Source organism: Typopeltis vanoorti, chromosome 8 (genome assembly GCF_054136105.1).
Source record: "Typopeltis vanoorti isolate ZY-2024b chromosome 8, IOZ_Tvanoo_1.0, whole genome shotgun sequence".
In the NCBI taxonomy this organism is placed as follows: domain Eukaryota; kingdom Metazoa; phylum Arthropoda; class Arachnida; order Uropygi; family Thelyphonidae; genus Typopeltis; species Typopeltis vanoorti.
The window spans coordinates 72,659,208-72,681,261 of record NC_143556.1 but is presented as its reverse complement, the minus strand read 5'-3'; the positions used below and the strand labels follow the sequence as shown (position 1 = coordinate 72,681,261).

The window sequence follows — 22,054 nt, the reverse complement described above, 5'->3', positions numbered from 1 at the left end:
CGCTGACAAAAGTAGTTATGGATTTCGGCGCATAAAGGCCAACGCTGTTACAATCCCCACATTTAATAAGGAAATATAACAAAATAACAGCCATTACTAATGATTTTTCTCCCAAGCGCTGGCGCGCGCGCGCATACCCACCCACACAGATACAAAAACTACTGCTGCTTTTAAAGAACATGGCATTGTAATTAAAATTTTAAAAAAATCACTATATTTTTTCATTTTTGTCGAATATTTACCATTTATGTCTCCCCCTCCTTTTCTTCCTGATTATAATTTGATTAATTTAAATGCGATAACTCTTTTTAAATTTTAAAGCAGCACGCTATGCCAAATGCCGTCACTGGATTTAATTTAATTTATTTTATTTTCAAAGAATCGAAAAAGGTATTCGATTCATTATCTAAAATGTTATAAGAAATTAAATAATTTATAAGCTAATTCAAATAACATCAACGTTGTTCCTAATTTCCGGTTTCATCAACCTAAAGTATCGACCGCAAGGTGTTTTCCAGGCCATGAATGAAACGTCTGGTGCGAGGCTAGGTCAGCAGTATACGATATGTAAAGGAACTGCGAGATCCAGCTTTCCTTGTAGAAACGCTGTACCGAAAAGACTGTATTGCACCCAGCTACGCGCTAAGAATTCGTCTGCTTCATCATGCATCCCTTAGTCTTTGTACTTCTTATAGCAGGAACAGGTAAGAGCCTTGTCGTTACTTTTTTTTGCTCGAATAATTCAGCTAATAAGATAATCATGTGAAAATAATTAAATATGGTTATAAATATACTGATCTAAGCAGTCTCTTATGAAATCGTTTCACCAAAAGATTACGGGTATTTTTGTTTTCGTGCAAAACTTATTAATATCAAATTTAATACGCCTTACACTTTCACTAACATTTTTACACATAAATAAATAAGCAGACGAATTAACTTTAATGTTTGCTTATTAAGTTCACCTTGAATCACTATAATATTTTTTTAAAAGCAATTTGCTTGGGTGGGGGGGATTGAATATCTGACATAACTGATCCTAAGAATTCGTTGATAGTTCATTGATGGTGAAATATGATTTAATATTTTACAATTAAAAAATAATAATTTGAGATTGCGCCTTCTGCAGAGCGGCGCCTATAATTAATGCAGCATTATGAAAAAAAAAAAGTTTATTTCACAAAAAATGTACTTCTTATATTTTAACAGATTTTGAATATTGTAATTCCTAATTGTAAATAACACTTTATTTCCCTCTATCATTAAATAAAGGAATGAAAATTTTGAAGGTTAATTAACAAACATCCAAGGCGTTTGGTAGTAAGAATTTTTTTTTAAGATATCGTCTTTCAGGAAAATCGTCTGTTCTCGTTCCAGTTCATCAAACCGCAGCTAGATACTCCTTTGTTAATGCATTTGAAGGTCGGGCATATAAGGAAGAAAACGGTACCCAAGAAGTTCTCTCTCTTTCTGTCTTTCTTGGAAGGAAATCAACGTTCATCTATTATTTAAAGCAGTAGTTCGAAATAAGGAAGCAGAAGAAAAGGGCGGGAGGGGGGAAAAGTATTACACAAAATCAATATTCTGTTTAAGCGGGAAAAAACAGTAACTTAGTTACTTATTGTGGAGTAATAATTTTTTTTTTCATTCATTAAATAAAATAATAAAAATAAATAGAATAATCTGAATTAGATGGTCATAGTAACAAAATAATAATTTATGTTCACTGTGAGCCTTCCGGTATAACATAGATTGCAGTTTCGTTTTTGCAATTTTGAATAAACTGACGATTTAACTTTAATGTTTCGGAAACGAGAGAGAATTTTCTCTTTAGGAAAAGTAATCGAATGCGTAACAAAACAGTATTAGAGTTTTTGCAATAATAATTACAAATAATAACAAAATAATTTTATTATTATTATTTTGTTCCCACTACGACAGTTATTAGCAAACCTATAGTATATATTGTACCGTGGGTGGGCTAGGGATTTTTTTAAAATAAATTTTATTATTGTTTTTTATTATTATTTATTTTTACATAGTCCAGAAACGCTGCTCTAGAGACCAAACATGGAACATTTTCAAGCCACTTCTGGCTTCCAATAAGCGGGGGTGGCGGTCTCCCACCGGTCGATGAAATTCATCTCGCACCTTAAAATAATCGCAAACGTCCATGCCCGCAGTGGGATTCGAACCTGCAACTTGTTGTTTGGAGAGCTGATAATTTAATAATCTCGATTGTCATATCTTTAAGATGAATAATTTCCCACCTGGGATTTTAAGTTTAATAATCTAAAACGTTTTTTTTTATTTTCAGGATGAACTTTAATTATTTTTTTACCCTGTGAAATCCCTCCGATATTTTTAATCATTGTAACTATCAGTGTGTGTAAAGTAGTTTTTCTGTTCTACAAAATTTTTATTATATCAAGTTTTAACAAAGTGTTTGTAATCTCATGTATCTTTTTTGTAATTTCCAATTTCCATTCCAGTTACTTTTAGAATAGTTATTTTAATCAATTAACTTGCTTCGATTCTTAATAAACATATCATCAGAAGATAATGAGATAATAATAAAAATTGATATATCTCATTACTATTATGAGAAATATTTCTGAACTCAGGCCGACTTTTCTCCAGAAAATAGACATCGGGCCTGGGGTTTATTTTGATTTAGTTTTCTTGCTTTTAAATTTATTTCAAAATTTTAACTTTTGATTTTGAGTTCACATCTGTTTGAGATAGTATAATAAAATGAAAAGATTCTCGGACCTGATTGTCGAAGTTCAGTGTAGCTTCACCATCAATAATAGTATCTGCTGAAAAATATATTTATATATTTTTTATTTGATTATATTTTATATTCAATACTGTAAATTTAGTAGACAATACTGTAAACTTATAATATTATAAGAGTGATTATATTACGTTGTCATTAATGACATACTCTCTATATACAACGAGTCCTATTTATATTTAATAGATTTATCTTTGTAACGCATGTATTATATACGTTATTATATAGTGTTATATATTATATGACAATTTGTGCAATGCTATTTTAACGCTCTCTAAATGAAGGCGTTAACTGATAGTTAAAATGTAAGTCTAGTTATCTTTACCTTATTTCTGAACCTTTTTTTTATTGCTTACTATTAAAAATAAAACGGCACAGACTTCTTTCGGCATAAATTAAGATGAATGTCGATTCTGGAGAAAAACTAGTTTCGAATAAAGAACAGGGAAAAACCCAAGTCGGAAATTATTTCCTAGTCAAGAAAAGCAGGTATATAAAATTTCCGATTCAAGAAGTGTGTCATGCAATAATCACTGCATGATTGTGTATACTTTTGCCTCGCTTAAAGTGCGCTCTGCTGTCGGTGTATGAACAATGAAGACAAACTAGATGAACTCAGTGACGAGTCTGCGATTAACAGATTCAGTTACCCTCCTGCCCTACATTCCAGACACAAAAAATTACCGATGCTCGGAGCGCCATGTAAAGTGCAAACCTGTTAGATTTTTCTTTGTCCTACCAGACAAAAATACTAGTTAGACGCTGTTCGACTAGACTTGCTCAGAATATAAAAATATAATAAAAAAAATGTAGTTAAACCTGCTTAGCGGAATCTTGTCAACCTGGTAATCCTTAGCAGATGTGGGTCACCAAACCAGTTTCTTGGAAGACCCAAGAAAACTGTTCATATACCGGTATTCCCAAGATATATGTAAGTAGGTGATGCCTAATATCTTCTTAGTGGACTTGTTCTTCACTCATTTCTCTGTAGAAATTACGTACGCTGAAAGAACATCATTTTCCCGTTAACCTTGCTGCTTCAAAGAAAGCTCAACTGTCAGCAGGAATTTTCAAGTAATGTCGAAACTTCTTCCCACAAATATCGAAATCTACTGTTCGCAGTATTTTGTTCGTATCTGCTCAAGGGAGGCAGTGATCCATTCTTTCAATTGATAATGAATGTTATCAAGATTTAAAATTTTAAGCCTCTCTTTGGTCTTGAGGCCAAATGATACTGTTATTGTGAAAACTATAATTGCGAGGTCGGTGATTTTCTTTCGGTATTTCTCCCGTTTCTTTCCCGCCATATGCATTTCAGTAAAAATAATACCACTCGGTATTGATATATCAGTTTGGACTTTAAACTTATATAAAAACTTTAATAATTAATAAATTCAAACATTATATTATAGATGATCTCCTGAGTAGAGTAACTTTCACTTCAATAGTTTGCATGCAGTTTAAGATAAATCCGTACCAATGAGGATTTAGAAATGAGCTCTTTAGTATTACACATTAATTAGAGGGTGCACTACAAACATGCTATTACTTAGACATAAGGGAAATGTGTCGCATTGTCGAAACTTATTTTTGAAGGCAAGCAGAATTTTTTGGTTTTCAAAAACAGTTCTTTGAACTCATTATTGTAGAATGATAGTATCGAATCATACATAAGATCTGAATTTTGTAGAAAGATAACAGACAGCAGGTTACAACCGTACTCATTCTGTTTAGCAGAAGCAATTAAAAACTGTTGCATTAAACGCTGCTTCTTCACTAAGTAAAGTAGCACATAAATCTCTTAGGTCTTGTTATAGTGTAGGTGGCACCCTTTTCTTTTGATCAAGGGGCTAAAAAAACAGCGGTTACGAAGGCCTATCGATACAAGCTATCAACGAAATTTATGGACACCAAGATTACATCAAGTTGGTATCTCCATATATCACCATTATGATATATAGTAATGACATTTGAGATGGACTCAACTGTCCATCGCCTTTGTTCAAATATGACGATATCACTATGAATTTCTAAGCTATAAAATATATATCTTTATAAGTGTACCCTACGCCCTCCTCTCCATTGTTTTGTTGGAACATAGTGCAAATCAAGCATGAATGTGGAAATGCATGTAAACACCTACCTGTCTCGGTGGATTTATTTATTTCAAACACAATGTTATTTGGTCTGTTTGGAGGGGGGGGGTACGTTAAAGCTGGTAATGAATGGAATATTGGAAAGAAAGAATGATGAACAACCTTCTTGAACAGTGCATAATATCTATGTATTGTCCTTTATAGGGAACAGATCCGAAGAATGATTGTAGATTGAAGAAGAAAGTAAAATGAGCATTGAGGAAGAAATCTATTTCATTAATTTTGGAATTGAACTCTGAATCGTTGTACATGTTGTAAGGATTTCTGACTGCATCACTTCAGTTACAAAAAACGGTGCTTATTCCATATATGAGATTTGAGGAAATTAATAGTTCAGAAATTTGTAGTAATATCTGGAGTGAAAGATTACACTTCAGATGTTGATGCTGTGCACGTAATGTACTCACATCACATCACATGAATCATAAAAGTTATGAAGTCATTATGAAGCTTCATTTCCCTTCACAGTATCATGTCAGAAATATGTAATATTTTTGAGAACATCCTTTTTCTGTTCCTAATGTTATTGCTTCCGGGAGGTTAGCCTAGTGGCTGTGAGCTTCGCAACCATATGCCTGGAGAAGGCGTGTCCTAGGTTCGATTCTCGTCGGAGACGTGAGGAACTCAAGGATCTTCCTCAGCCATAGCCAAGTTAGCCAGTCTTGGGCACGGGCAGTAGGCTGTTTTCCCCCAATTTAACTGGGTTTTTTCATCCCACAAGCAGGTAAACCGGACCCATGAACACAAGCTTACTACAGTCATGAATACCTCCATTAGGGATGCAGCAGAGGAGTGGCGTACCGGCTGCATTATTTTCGCCGTGACTCCTCATTAGGAGGAGACCCAACCTGTCTGTAACAGACGGAAGGGAGAGATAGATAGGCGGAATGTTATTGCAGTAGCCTGATTGGCCGTGTGATTAGCGTACCCGCTCTAAAACAATCCGTTATCCATCCATGCTATGGATGTTGATGAATATCTTCAGGTGAAAGATGAATTTCATTGTCCTGTGAGACCACAGTTTTGTTTTTTGGAAACCTAAAGTGACTTAGAAACAAGTTCTATGTTTGGTTTCTAAATCAGGATTTCCGAGATTGTGTGTGTGTGTGTATATATATATATCATTTAACCCACCCATAGTATTAATGTACTGTCAATTTGAAATATTTCATTGGAATGACATTAAAATATAATAAAGTTATTCTCTGGAAGTACTGCAATTCATTGGTATTATTAACAATGCGATTTGAAAATAACTCATTTATTTATTGTGTTGGTTCAACACACAAAAGGTTGTAATCCTATGGTAAATTAGTTCCTTAAGTCGGCTAAATCAAATAATCCAGAAATTCTACTCTAGGGATCAAACTTCTTTTTCAAGCCACTTCGGGCCTACAATAAGTAGAATGAGTCTCATGACAGGTGAAGAAAAGCATCTACCACTTTAACATTTAGTGATTGGCTGATCTTAGCTACCTTAATCGTCACTGAGTTTAAAATTTCTGAAAAAATATTTATTAGATCAAATATCTAAACAAATAATCTGAAAACAGACTAAATTGAGCAGGTCTGTAATGTTAAATATAAAATTGTTTTTTCCTTCTTTTAAAAACAATGCTCCTGTTTATTGTATAAAAGTGAACAGTACTAAATATGAAAATGAACTTCGGTATAAACTGCTTTGTACTTTAGCTCGCAAATGGGATGCTTCTGTTTTCTTTTCTGTTGAATTTCGGATTTTCTAATTCCAGTTATTTAAACTGTGTTATTTTCTTCAATAACATTGAATTTTCTTATATAAAAAAAGTGTGACATTGTTGGACTTAGATGACGTAAATAATTCGAAATTTTTTAGTGTCACTGACCTACTAACGCTACACCCCAGACAGGGCGTGCCTTCTTTTTGATTCGAAATACCACCCATAGTGGGTGAACTCAAAAGAAAGTTAATTTAGTCAGTTCTGTTCCTTTCTAAGTAAGCCAAAGGTCATATAGGTCATCATGTATATAAGTCAAGAAACTCTACGTGATGTACGAAAACACGCGTGAAATTGTCAATGTCCCATGTTGGTGAACGTCATGATGCACAGCTCAGCGTAGAGAATAAAAGGGATGAATTCCAGAGTTACGAATGCATTTCTATTCTGAGATCTGTTCTAGTACTCTGATGCGACAAAGAGTAAAGACCTTATGTTACGATCGAAAATCAGGACTCGAAACGACCCCTCATAAGAAAACTAGTTAGACTTACATTCTTGACCTCGTGATCTTAGACGCAAATAGGGAAGTAACATGTTCATTTACGACAGCTATTGTACTGGAACTGTATGTGTTGATTGACGTGGTGTGCTGATTTATTATATATACACACACAATTCCCTTTAGAAAATTTGCCAAGTAATAACCAGGTAAAAGCGTACTATAGTGACACATCTGAAACAGTTATATTTAAATAGTACCTCCGAATGTATTATGTAGACTCAATCTGCAGCTGTCTCTTTCCAAGTAGTTGAAGGATATTTCGAATATTAAGAGTCCATAGTGTTAGAGGATATTGTTTTTCTCTCCTGTTTTGTTTCATTCTTCTTTTTTTCATATGTGGTATGATCACTTTGAGCTGAATAAATTTATTTCTTCGGTATTTATTTAATTACCACTTATCAAAGAACTGTATGAAAAGATACTTTTACACAAATATCCCGTTTTCTTAAACATTCTAATGATTTCCTTGACATAATGAAGATTTCACTTTACCATAAAATAAATTCGCCGGATGATTCTTTGTGTCATTTTCAAAAGAGTAATGATGTGTTCCCTGGCAGTATGGAGGTAAATCAATAGTATTATAAGATACAACTTTATTCCTTCTGCAAGCATTAAAAGCTCATTTTTGTGATGTGAGAAAATATTCTGCTCCTTGCCGTTTTTGTTTAATTAGAATCCAAACCACGGACGCTCTGTCCTACACAGAGGTCACGGAAAGGTGAATTGGAAAAGTGAACATTGTCCTAACAATTCTTGACTTGAGTAATTCTCCGAAGTTCAGAACTTGTTTTTCAGAGTTGCAGCTTATTTTAAAGTCAAGGTCTCGTTCTTGATTTATAACTTAGTGTCATCATTATAAATATTTTGTAGCCTGAAGATAAGTTTTTTTTTTAGGGGGAGGGAGTGCAAGAACAGTGCCATGTTTATTCAGAAATAGTTCTGATGAGATGAAATTCAGGTTACAGTGCTCCTGAAACGTTCACCTCACAAGCTTTAATTCTACATTTGGAAATGCGTTATTGAAAATATTTTTTTTTCTTTTAAGGCCATCAATTTTGTTTATGAGAAAAATTGCCGGTTTTAATTTTCAGTAATAGTATGGAGTCAATAAACAATTTTGTGAATATTGTCTATTAAATAGTAGTGGTTGTCCACATAACGTTTAACTGATAGTTGTAATTATTTGATTCTTAGGCAATGAGTTTTAATTTAAATACAAAATATACGATTTGTCAATTATGTTCAATCACTCAACAGTTACTCGAAATATAATCATTATTTTTTACGGAAATTCCACCCACGAAAAGTTAAGGATTAGATGATCCGGAAACCCTGTGACAAACAAACTTTTCAAGCCATTTCCGACTTCCAATAAGAGAGTGATGTCTCGCATCCGAACGAATAAATTCATCTTCCACCTAATGATATTCACAAAGCATCCATGATGGGGATTCAAACCTCCAGCCTGGTTGGCCATCGAATCAATAAAATTAACAGCCCATTCACTCCATCTGTGCAACGCCTGACCTTGCGTTTTGTTCTTGTTGGTTCTTTATCATTTTATTGAAACTAATTTTTTTAAATCTTTCTACAGTTTTTAATGTATTAATTAATGTTAATGTAATTAACGTTTTTGTGTAATTAATTAATTTTATCAGTCTTGTATTAATACATACAAGACATGATAAAACACAGACGCAGAATCAAATGAGGTTTCAAGATCTTTCATAACCAATGCCTTAAACTCTGCTTTTTTACCATTCTTTAGTGGAATTTAGTGATAATTTTGTGAACTTCAATGCTTGCAAAAGTATTCTGATTTATTTTCTGAGAGAAGGTTCTCGTTTCACTTCCTATTATTTTAGGTAATACTCAGACCTCTAAATCAGATTTGGACTGACTGACATCTCTATAATTCCTGGCACAAACACTTCCCAGCTTCCAAAAACCAAATATCCTCTTTCGTACTATAAATCATAAATCCCTGTAACCTAAATACTGTTCACCCATTTCGAGTAGTATATTAAAATTTCCTTAAGAATTTTTGATGCTATTATGACAATTTATCATATATTTTTATGCCTCATGTATAGGTTTTCATGGAGAGTATTCTGCTAAACTTAGCCGACATTATTCCTTCACTTCTCCCTAAGATTGTAAAAAAAGAAAAAATGCTGCTGGTCAACATCCGTTTACTATCCTGCTTCGATCCCCAACCAACTTTTCTTCCTGTCATTCTATCCATCTATGTTCTTTGAAGGCCTCCCTCACTCTCTATTCCACGAAGACTATAACCTCGCTGTTTCAAGGATCACATCAACAAATTCCTACTTAACCCTTTACTCGCACACACACACGGCACTGGTGTGACAGTTTTTTTTTTTTTTTCACTTTCACTTATTTCTTTCTAGCCTTGCTATTCATTTATGTGAATCAAAATATTGGCGAAAAACAATGACTTTATCAAACAACTAAGTTTTTATTTTTTAAGAAAATAACTTTTTTGTTTAGACTTGACATCTCTAATATGTGTATGTCAATGCTAAACGATCTTTCCAGATTAATATCTTTAGGACTGCACAATTCACGCAGGATTCCCCCCCCCACACCCAGATTTTTTACAACAACATTAACAAAAAATAAACCAGTTTTCGAGATTCGGATATTATTATTATGTGATACCTCCAAGGAGTCCAAAGACTCATCGAGGAAGTGCACCTACTCTACAACCCCGTCTCCACCATTCAGTCCACCAACTACAGTGAACCGAATCAACTACACCACCACCACCACTACTATTTTCACATACGATCACAAACATCCATACCCACGGCAAGATTCGAACCCGTAGCCTTTTGTCTGGAGAGCAAATACACTAACCACTCGGCCAACCAGGGCGGTTTTTAATTCAGATGACCAATATCTTGGTCATTTAATAATGGAATTCATGAATTGTTGGGAAGAATTCATTTAATATATATAGCATTTTTATCTATAAACACCTGTTAGCAAATAGTTACTGAGATGATTTTATTGTGCTGTGTAGTTACTTTCAATGTGTTTTCAATAGTTCAGTTTTGTTTCAAAAGTAAACCAAAATTAAAATCGACCATTATAATTAACTATCACTATCACAATTAATTATCGCCTTAGCATTAAGAATAAAAAGAAAGCTCAGTTATATATATATATACGCGTTTCTTCCATTTTTTGGTTTTGCAAAATTCGTAAGTGCCTTTTTTAAATTCATTTTGTTCTTTTTTTTTTTTGTACGCATATTACGTTTGTGATTTTGTTAAAAGCTTCTTTACCAGTTATCTCTTCTACCGCACAGCTGAACTCATTGGAATTGTGCCTATATCTTTGTCTGGTGTGAGATTACTTCTTTGCTTATCGAAGTGGCTTGAAAGCATAGCCATATTTTTTTCCCCTCTCTCTCTCTAAGCCCACGACGTCCAGATTCCCTTTCGTAACCATAATTTTATGACAAGGTTTTAGTCTTGTGTTTATAGACAGAGGGATAGATTATTATTATTATTTTCGGGGATATAAACTGCGTGTGCTCTCTTCGCCTGACTCGGGATGAAAAACACGAGTTTCCGAGAGGAAAAATCCTGTCAGTTATGATACCGGCTAATTCATCTTCAGTCTAGGCTACTGAGGCGCGGATAAATCCCTTTGAAAATGGCAAAATAAACGTAATAAGATAAATGTATTTCACAGTAGATGTTCAAAATTACCTCTGTTGCCAGCCATGCAGCCGTTGAGGCATCTCACTATTCACAGCCTCGCGCGCTCGAAAGTTCCTGGCTGGTATCTGATAGTAATGCATGTATGTTCAACGCGTTCCTGTAGTTCACTTTCTCCAGCGGAGTAACACTAATGATTTCAAATTTCTTCACAAATAAATATCTACAGAATTTAGGCCGAATGATTAAGGAAGCCATTTATTTAGTTGGTCCGCCAATCCAAGAAAACCTTTTATCAAGATACCCTCGGGTTCGCGATTGAAATATAGTAGAACTCCATCATGCATGAACCATGTTTCTTCTCCACGCTAAAGGAATGTCATCGAGCACATCATTGAAGATGTTGTCTTCCAAGTTTTGCAAAGCAAAGAAATCACAGTATAAAAGTCATTGTAAGCATGTTTGGTAAAACATACGGCTCTGTTAATCTGTCTCTAAACATAATTGTTACCACATTGAAGGGAATTGCTTCTTATTGCATGTGGATTTTAATGAGCCCATCTATGACGTTATGATGTAATAATTAAAAATACTTTATCGAGTGAGCATTGCCCGAGATGATATTTGTACCAGTGGTTGTAGCTACCACTAATAAAATACCAACCAATGATGATGATCTTCTAGTAAAAATGTTTGAAACCAGAAAAATCCGGGTTCGACTTTGTTTAGAATTTTTACAGCTGATTCAATAAGCACTTTTGTGGAGAATACTGCAGCACGATTTATGCAGTGCCCTCCATAGAAACTTTACAAACTTCTTGGGAGACACCCTTCCAGTGCAATCTTCCGTGTGCGAGAGTAGATTCTGTGTCACTAGAACGCAGTATGTTTTTATTAGTTTCCTGAACTCTCACGTTTTTTTCCCCCTACACTTTCAACTGCTAAAACTGTGCCAGTCTCACGAAGGCGAAAACGGATAAACGTTCGAGATCATTGAATTCGATAAGTTTCTGAAAGCCTTTTGACAAAGCTGGTGCGATTTAGATGCATTTCTTTGGCTACAAAAATGCACATCAGCAAATTCAATAAACGTAAACTCGTCCTCCATTGCAAAACACCACGTATGACTTCGAGACACTGAAACAAATAGCAGTCTAATAACTCTATTGGACTTACACCGAACTCAACTTCAGACATTTTGGTTGTTTAAAAGCACGTGATTCAACAAATTGCGTCTGCTTTGCATGTTGTTGATGTTTGTGCTGCAGCTACTGGCATTTCCCAGAGCTATCTCGGAAATGCGTTTCTATACTCATGTGTATTGACAGGGGGAGATGGAATCATCTTGTGTGTGTACAGTCGTATATGGTGCTTAACATGGTAGGAATTTATTTCCCGATATTTTCCCCCCCAAATTAAGTATCACATACTATAAGAAACTATTTTTATTATTATCTCGGCTAGTTTCATGATATTCTTTTGTTTCACTTCATCAGGATAATTACATGAATAAACTAGAAAACAAGCAATAACAGTTAACAACTCTAGCGAAAATATTTGAACACGATTAGCAATGGAAAGCATACAATCGCTATCATACTGCTACTCGTTCGTGGATTAATGTATGCTACTGGTAGATCATTGAGGGATGAATTAGTGAAGACAAACTTGATGTAAAATCATCCCTTGTTTCTTGTTGTGCTATAGAGAATGTTTCATCATTTCAGCCAATTCTTTGAACGGTCTTGAGAAAAAAAAACAAAAAAAAACGGTAATCTAGTTTTTTTAGTTTATATCCTGATTGAAGTAAAAGAAAAGAATTTCACAAAACTAGCCGAGATAATAAAAATATTTTCTTATTCTATGTGATAATTTATTTTTGTGGAAAAATACCGGAAAACATATCCCTAGCTCGTCTTCTCTGCACAGAAGTCTACGCAACAATTAACTTATCGTATCAAAATTTTGCTTTCATAAATTAAGAAGAACCTATAAATAATGAAAACTTTAAATACTACAAAAAATTCTCAAGTCCCCCCACCTCAGCTTTCGGAAACAGTTTGATGCTTGGTAGTTATTCGTGTTCCACTTTAGCTTATGCTGATCAATGCAATGTTAAATCCATTTCCTCCTTTCAAATAAACAGTATAAAGACAGGATTTTAGTGGTAGTTTCAATAACTGAGACTTTATATGTAATTTAACAAGAAGGGGAAAAAAGCTAAGAAGACTATGGAAAAGTCTTTAAAACGCAAGGTAAAAAGCACAGTATTTCATATTCTCTATTCTAAAATATTTTTCATCTATTATAATCATACAAATAAGAGTCAACAGAAGTGCTTCTGACCTAGATTTTTTTTTATTTAGAAACTTTTAAGTACAATGAAAATAATTTGATTTATGCAGGATTTCTAGTGCTGGTGTAAAAATTTCAGTTTATAGAACAAGATAATTTTCTTTTCCCTAAAATTCCTAAAGTTCATTACAGAAACTGAGTGACCTGCTTACCTATAATATATAAAAAGAGGGCTATACTCTGAAGCGTACGCTGCCCCCAGTTCTTTGACCTAAACGCAGGAAGACAGGTCTGTGTAACCTGCGGCTCACTTGCACTATTAGGTAGTTCGAACACATGGAATGAAATATAAATCAATGTTCAATATATAATAAGAGTTGAACTCACCTATTTCTTCTTTGGATAAATTGATATTGTGATATGTAATTAATAAAGGGAAAGTTTTGTTTAAAGTACCTTAGGGCAGCATATGTTTAGGAAGTTAACACCAGTATGTTACACATCGGTAACAATACTAATTATTATTCGTTTTTTGTGATTTAAAGTAATCAAAATTAAGTCTTGCCATAGTTTAAACAAATACTTGAAATATTATAACACATGGAACATTCATTACTTAGAGGATTTTAATTGCAAAACTATTACAGGAAATGCTTCTTTTTAACAGAATGCTCCCCCCCCCTCACCCCACATTCCGAACATTGCTTGTATAAATGGAGATCCTTTCTGAAAAGAGTGATACAGAACTTGTTCTGCTGTTTTTTTTTTTTTTTTTCCTGTTTAAGCGTTTACTGATTAAAGAATGAAAGACTAAATCTAATTCAAAGAAAACATGAAGGCGGTCTTGCTTAGAATTACAAAACTTTTCTCTTTTTTTTTTTGTTGTTTTTACAAGTTACTGAAAAGAATTCTAAACGTAACAAACAACACACACTTTGATTGATTGTTTGCCAGTAATGCCTCTGTATCAAATTATTTGAACTGGGTCATGACCACATTCTTGGAAAAGAAAGCTATAACTTTATATGTAACATATTTAACGAATGAAATCATGAAGTGAAGGGAATTTAAAAATATGACATAAAGAAGAAACGCCTGTTAAAATCAACAAAGGTGTGAATGTATTGTTCTGTGAAAGGTATGCCTCCTTTACTAGATATAGTTTGATTGGTAGAAAACCTGGAATTTTAGGTGAGGTTACCATTTGTCAGCTGTTTTGATTCCTTACTGACAGCTCTTTTTTTAGGGCGGATATCATTCCCGCTGTGATCATCGAAATATAATGGATATCTGAACCTCCCTAAAAGGTTCACCACCCTGTTTATTGGATGCCTGAAGTGGCTTGAAAGGGTTCCGTGTTTGTTTCTCTAGAGAAGGATTTCTGAATTATCTAATCCTTCTCTAGAGAAACTAAGAATGCAGATTAAAGTGTAACCGAAACGAAGTACCCGAAATCCCATCTTCCTAAAAGAAAGCATATCGGTTGAGCGATAGCGAGAAAGTTGAAAAATTACTTTACTTTCTCGTATTTTATAATTATAATTTTTTTTGTCTTCATAAATCTTTCAAGAGTTAACTAGCCAACAACGCTAACAAGTAACTTATGAATATAAATGCATTAGGTTTATTGATTTTTGTTTTCATAAATTATTACAATTATTTAAAGAATAATCGATTGTCTGATTTGGCAACCATCTATCAGACTGTACGTAAACAATCCACCACTCTATAAATTACGGTTTTAAGTGTTTTGCAAAATGTGTTTTGTCCATCTGGACTGAATACCCTCCATTTCGAGACTAGTTAGACAGAATTCATTAAAATTTGGTGTTTGAAATTCTTACAAAAATAAATGGCGCCATTCCAATTTTGTTTCATTCAAATCATTGCTGGAGAACGAAGTGAGAAAACGTGACGGAAATATATGTTACAATAAACATGTCTTTAATGGCATTTGTAACATACTAGAAAACAAAAACGGAAACACGTAGGTACAGTAAAGTGTTATTAAACTTCTTTATTATTAATCTTGTTATTAATCTTGTCTAGGACGAGAAATATCTTTATGGTTTTTCAAGTGAAGGCGAGTTAGCCGATCTTATACAGAGGTGTCAGAGTTTTTTCCTTCCTGAAACTTGAGTTTTCGTCCGCAAAATAGGCAAATCAACCCACAAGAATATACGCAATTTACAGACATAACATACGGGAATAAATTTTAGCCATCCCATTTTGTTATGTTTGGTTTCGAAAGCCTGCGTGATCTACTCGTAAGTGTGAAGCAGAAAGAAAACACGTCTTCTATTGCATTTGGAATGTTATTTTCAGATAAGGTTCCATAGGTTTTAGGGATAAATAGGTAGATGATATTTCGTGAAATTAAGTATTTCAGATTCTCTATTTAAAAGTATTCAGATCGTTTCTAGTTTTGGCTTCAATCGGGCCATTTGTAGTGGCAAAATTCGGTCCATCCAGAATTGCCTAACCAAAATTGTCTAAATTACATGTTTTTACAAACGCTCTATAACTTTTGATATACTCGCCTATTTTTTGCAGGTGTACCATGATTCGAATTTTCAACTAATATTTTACACGGACATCATGATAGTTCGTATGAAAACAATCTAAAATTCATCTCTTTAAAATTTGACATGTATATTCTGAAATTTGACATGTATATCCGAAAATCCTTCTCTTCAGACCAAACAGAACTTTTTCAAACCATTTAAGCCCTCAAGTGGATGGTCTCACGCCTACACTAAGCGATGAAATTCACCACTACTTAAGACATTCGCCAACAGCCATCTCGCTGTGGGATTTGAACCCATGACCTATTATTGATCGAAGAGTGAAAACGTTATCCATACAGCCAAACCAAACTGTCAAATTGTTTGATAATGATTGTCAATATACAAAAATTACCATTGTGAAATACATTTTTTTTTTTTTTTTTTGATTAGCATTAATTTCCTTACTTGTTGGCTATGCATTGTAGCTGTACATGTTTAGAGACCAATGGCCCCAAATGATATCAAAATTGAAATGACATCATAATTTTTATAAGTATTTAAATACAAATTTGGTTAAGTTCATTCAATGCTTAATTATTAATATCTGTTCGAAATTTTATGCCAAATGTCCGAATAAATTTTCGAAGCAAAAATAAAATCGCACAGACGTATATAATGATCATACTAAATACAGAAATTTATTGCATTTTTTTCCCAGCCAGAACAGATTTATTGCTATACAGTATATAATTTCGAAACGTATTCCTTTATGCTTACTATAAACGGTAACAACAAAAGAAAACGAAAGTTAGAACCAACAGATATTTTTTTGCATAGATTCCAAATACCGAATTTCAGTATAAAGTCCATCCAGTAAGAGTTCCAGGAATAACTTATTCTGGAACTCTTACTGGATGGACTTGTCAGATCAATAGAGAAAATGAATAGAATTGATAATTGCACATTTTCCGAATTAACTTAAAATGAACTCTCGGCCCTTCTGTTGAACTTACTCATTTTAGGTGAGTTCTGGGTTCAATGGTCGTGTTAATGAATGATATCAACACAAGAATTCTATTCTGAAACGCACCTTTTTATTAACATCTCTATACTTTTTATATATGATTATGTTTCAAAAATCTGAGATCATTCATGTAAACATAAATAATTTTAGATTTCATTTACTTGAATGATTTGCTTTTTGGTTGTTGTTTTTTTTTTCTAGTTCGTTTATTGGTTTTTTTTATTATTTGTCATTATAAACTTATATATAGAAATATTAGTTTATTATTTCCCGCATATTTTTAGAACTGAAGAATTAAGTTCTAAGAAATGGAAATGGTTTTAAGAAAAGAAACGCTATAAATGCATTTTGTGAAATTTAAAAACACTGGATTGTAAAATCGAATAACATATTGTATTTTTATTTCAGTGTTTGGCCAGGAATCCTTCCATTGCCCTGATTCATTTGGTTTTTATTCTCATTCCAAAAGTTGCGACAAATACTGGGCATGTGAAAACGGTACATCTACACTCAAAGTGTGCGGCAATGGTCTCGTATTCGATGATGTAGATCCCCTTAGAGAAAACTGTGCCTATCCCTTCAGCGTTAACTGCGGAGATAGAACGGACTTGGGTAAGTACGCAAAATAATGATTTCTCAGTTCTTGTATCTTTTTAATTCTTTCTTCGGATATCTTATAAGCATACCTCACAATAACTCGTTGCTGGTTATGGTATTAGGTAACATCTCAACTCTATTCCGATTCCCAGCAAAAAAAGTAATATTACTAAACTCTTAATAGCTGTTTTAATCATGAAATGGCAGTATAATATATTATTTATTTACGATTATAATTTAATGTTTTTATTATTATTATTATTATTATTATTATTATCCCATGGTATTATTACGCCAAATCATAGAGGTCAGCTTTATGTATTTTATAGCACCTTTTCTGGGTTGTTATAAAGTTCACATTTGGAAATATTCATACAATTTAGTAAATGCATTGGCGATACTTCCTCGATGTTACAGATTTTGCAGATGGGGAAGACTTTTATGTCATGGCTGTGTGCCCGGTCTTGAGACGAGAGATCATGGTAGTGACACAGCTGAATACCAGTGGTGAGTCATGTCCTGGAGAATCGTTCTTTTTATGTTTTCTTTTTGAGTGGTTTTAAAAAAGATCGAAATCTGTAGTATCACTTAATGTTGCAGCCATTTTTACTACTTCATCTGCAGTTTAATTTTCCCTTTAATTCCACATGGGATGGAATCCATTGGAAAATTATTTCGGAATCCTTATGTAGTTTGTTTATGTTTTTTGCTATGTCTTTAAGTATTTCTTGATGGCTGGTGTAGCAGTTCTTAATTGCTTAGAACTGAAGGGTTGCTAAGGAATCTGTGAAAAATATAAATTCCTTTGGGTTTTGTTTATCCAATGTTGCAATGCTGTGTTAATGGCTATTAATTCTGCATGGTATGAGTTACATCCAATACTGTTAGTTCTTTTTAGTTCTATATTTTGAGAGCCATAGATGAGTACTCCACTCCCAGAATTGCCATTTGGATTTTTGGAGCCATGTGTATTGAGTCAGGTCTATATTCCATTATTTTTGAAAGAGCTAATGATCTCAAGATTTCAGGGTTTTCTAGGCTTTTTTCTCATGTTTCCCGATTTCAAAATTGATAACTATATTTTTCCTGCCTTGATTTGGAGGAAATGCTGGGTAGTTGGCTATTTTGTTTGAACAATCCAAGGGAATTTTCTTTTCCATGATTTCATGCATTGTTGATTTTTTCTTTATTCTGTTTGCTAGTTGCCAATTTTGAAAAAGTTCACTTGTTCTATAATGTGCAAAGTTGGCTCTTTTTTCTACAAATTTAGTAAGATATTCTTGCCACCTACTTTTTAAAGGAACAAGGTTGGATTCGAATTCTGCTATTTTTCCAGGAGTTGAATTCCTTAGTCCACATATGATTCTAGTTGCATTTTTCTGAATTTTTATAAGCTTGTATAAACTGGTTTGTGGTGTTTGCATCCAGATGGGGAAAGGATGTTCCATTATGGATCGGATAATAGAGGTGTATGTGACTTTTAAGGTTTTAACATCGGCTCCCCACTCAAGGAAGATGTTTAATCATAATTCCTTGTATGTTATCTGGTCCACATGATACTTTTCATTATATTAGTCTTCTTTTTGCTCTGACTGCAACATTGTTGATATGTTTATTGAAGCTTAGTGATGGATCCAGAGTAACTCCAAGGTATTTGGGGATTTCATTAAATGTAATTAGTTGATTGTTTAGCTTAATCTTTGGTCTCCACTTTCTGATGTGGTTATTAATGGTAAATACACAAATTTCTGATTTAGTAGGGTTAATTTTGATTTTTTGGTTTTTTTTTTCACAGTATTCAGTTGCTTTCTTTAAGTGACCTTCTGCTGTTTCTAGGTTGTTGTGAGCTGAGAATAGGACCAAATCATCAGCAAATATAGCTAGATTTGTTTCTTTATTTATATTTTTATCTAAGTCGTTTAAGTAGATGGAAAAAAGGAGTAAACTCAAAATGCTACCTTGAGGGAGCCCCTGTCCTATTTTCACTTTCTTGGAAAATGTATTATTTAATCTAACTCAAGTTGTTCTATTTCTTAGAAAGTCATAGATCCAGTTTAGAACTTTTCCCTTCTATTCCAATATGAAAAAGTTTGGAAAAGAGTTTCTGCCTCCACACCTCGTCAAAGGCATTGCTAAAATCTATAAAAGTTGTAATGGTGGATTTGGTAGGTTTGGTCTGGAAGATATCTTGGATTGTCTGGGTTAAGTAGAAAAGTTGATCAGTTGTTGAGTGCTTTCTTCTAAAGGCAGCCTGAAAATGTGGTAGTATACTATTTTTGTTTAGATAGTAATTCAAACGTTGAAGTATCATTTTTTCCATCAATTTGCCTCAAGAAGTCAGTTAAATTGGAATTCTACAACTTCCTGGTTGGTCTAGAGGTTTGTTAGGCTTTAAGATTGGTATGATTGTGGCTGTCTTCCAGTCTTTTGGAGCTTTTCCTTGTTTTAGGCTATTATTGTATAGGCGAATTAGCCAATCTAGGGCTAGGGAAGGAAGATTTTAATCATGATTCCTTGTATGTTATCTGGTCCACATGATTTATTTATATCTAGAGTCTCAAGGTATCTTCCAATTCAGAGATTGTAAATGGATTCCAGAAGAATTTGTTTTTATTTTTGGGAGGAATTTGCAGCGTTTTTTGCTGTAGAACCTGTTTTAATATTTGATGGTCTTTTCTGGTATTCATCTCTAGTTTGCTTATATTTTGAAAATGAAAGACCAAGGTATTTGCGATCTCCCTATCTCCAATTTTGATATTTCCACCTGGATTTTTAGCGTGTTAGTCTCACTTGCTTTTGATAGTTCTCTTTGTAAATTGGCAGCCAGTTTCCAAAGTTTGGTATCCGAAGTGTTTGGAGTTAAGTTGTGGCAAAATTCTTGCCACCTAGTTCTTTGTAAGATATTATATTTTTGTTTAATTTCAGCATTCATCTTGTTGTACTTGATCCTGGTTTCTGGAGAGCTTCCAATTTTTAAGATGGCAAATAATTCATTTCGTTTAGTTATTTTACTGGCAAGGTCCTGGTGAACCTATGTGTAGTCTGAAATATCTTTTCCTGTAGCCCTTTGGGATACTTTTCTTTGCTGCATTTAGGACAGTATTCTTCCAAGTCATGTAGTCTTTGTCTAAGTTATCATGATATGTGTGATCTTTCAGCATTTTACTTACTTCCTCCTTGTATTTCTCCCAATTTGCCTTCTGGAAGTTCCAATGATATTTTCTTTTTTGGGTGGGTCTAGTCATTTTTCGGTTCAGATTGATTAATATTAGGGTATGGTCGCTTCCTACTGGTTCTAAAACAGACCAAATAGCTTTGTCCTGAAGATATGGAGACACCGCAGTAATATCTAGGACATCTTTTGTACCATAAGAATGAGACAGATAAGTAGGTTCTCCACTGTTGAGAGTTATTAGTCCTGTTTCGTCTAAGAAATTACTCTGGTTTTCTCCTCTTGGGTTTATTTCTTCAGAACCCCATAACAAGTGTTTGCTATTCATGTCTCCTAATATAATGGAGTTTTCTTCAACGAAATGGGATAGGATGGAAAGATTTGCTCCAGGTTTGTGAGGAGGATGATAACAATTGAATATGTTTAATGGCTTTTTACTTGATTCCGGTATTTGGATTCCTTGTATTTCAGTTCCATCTACTAGTTCAATAACTTTATATGACAAGTTTCGGATTAGTGTCAGAAGCCCTCCTCCAGTTTGGACAGTAGGCCTATCTTGTCGTATGATATCATAGTTTTTAATGTTTAGTCTGCTGGATTGTCGAAGTTTAGTTTCCTGGATGCAGATAATATCAGCATCATGTTTGTCATCTAGTGGTAATAGTTCATTTAGTTTTTCTTTGCTTGCTGGAGTAACGATACCATTTAAATTACATTGGATGATATTAATATTTCTTGTAATAGGTGGAATGATTTTCACATGTCTGTCTCCATGATGGGAAAAAAGAAATGCTGCTGTCGTTAAATCATCCAGAGGGCACCACGAGGAGGCGATAGTCAGACTTTGTCCTCCATAATTTAGTGATTAATCACTGGAATAATAAAGGACAAGTGAATAGATAAGATGTGTGATGGATATGTATGAAGTGTGTTACGAAATAGAACTAGCGAAGTCAGAAACTTTTAAATACAATAATGGCAATATCAAGGGTGCAAAAATATCTTCTAAAATTTTTCACAGAACCCGAGTTGGTCTGTTTCAGAAACAGTTTCATTCGGAGAAGTATAATTCTTTTCAGGGAAACCTTTTTCTCCTCCATATCGCCGGAAAGGACAAAATAATGTTCTTTGGAAAGACATGTCAGAATTCCGTCTGATGCAAATATGTTTTCGAACACACTTGCCACGAAGTTAAGAATAATCGTAGGTTACAGTCATTAAGCCAGCGCTAGACTCAGGAGGAAAAAATAATATGTAGATACTCTCATATTTCAGTTATAACCTTTTATGACAATCTTTGATGAAAAGATGTCCGTACAGCATAACGATATCCAATACGGATGTGTTTTCCTTCCTTGGACTGACAGCATTTTATTTCCTAGCAGCGATAAACTTTGGGTTGAGAAACGTTGGTTTTATTACCGCATTTCATTTTAATTCGTCTCGATAACAGATGTTGGCTTACAAATGACTGGAGCATCTGTGGGATTAAACTGCATTCTCGAGATAACTGTGCTCTGTCGGTAATGAGCGGTACAAATGCATAAAATAA

At 33.9% G+C, this 22,054-nt stretch overlaps 1 protein-coding gene across 1 annotated transcript in view; it reads left to right on the top strand.

The window, feature by feature from the left end:
• The first annotated feature begins 615 nt into the window (after positions 1 to 615).
• LOC150104096 (protein obstructor-E-like) overlaps positions 616 to 22,054 on the top strand; it is a 47,770-nt gene continuing 26,331 nt past the window's right edge. The window contains exons 1-2 of the mRNA XM_090396756.1: positions 616 to 704; positions 17,142 to 17,345. Coding sequence (XP_090252882.1) covers positions 665 to 704; positions 17,142 to 17,345 — 244 coding nt within the window. The 5' untranslated portion in view covers positions 616 to 664. The remainder of the gene's footprint in view (positions 705 to 17,141; positions 17,346 to 22,054) is intronic.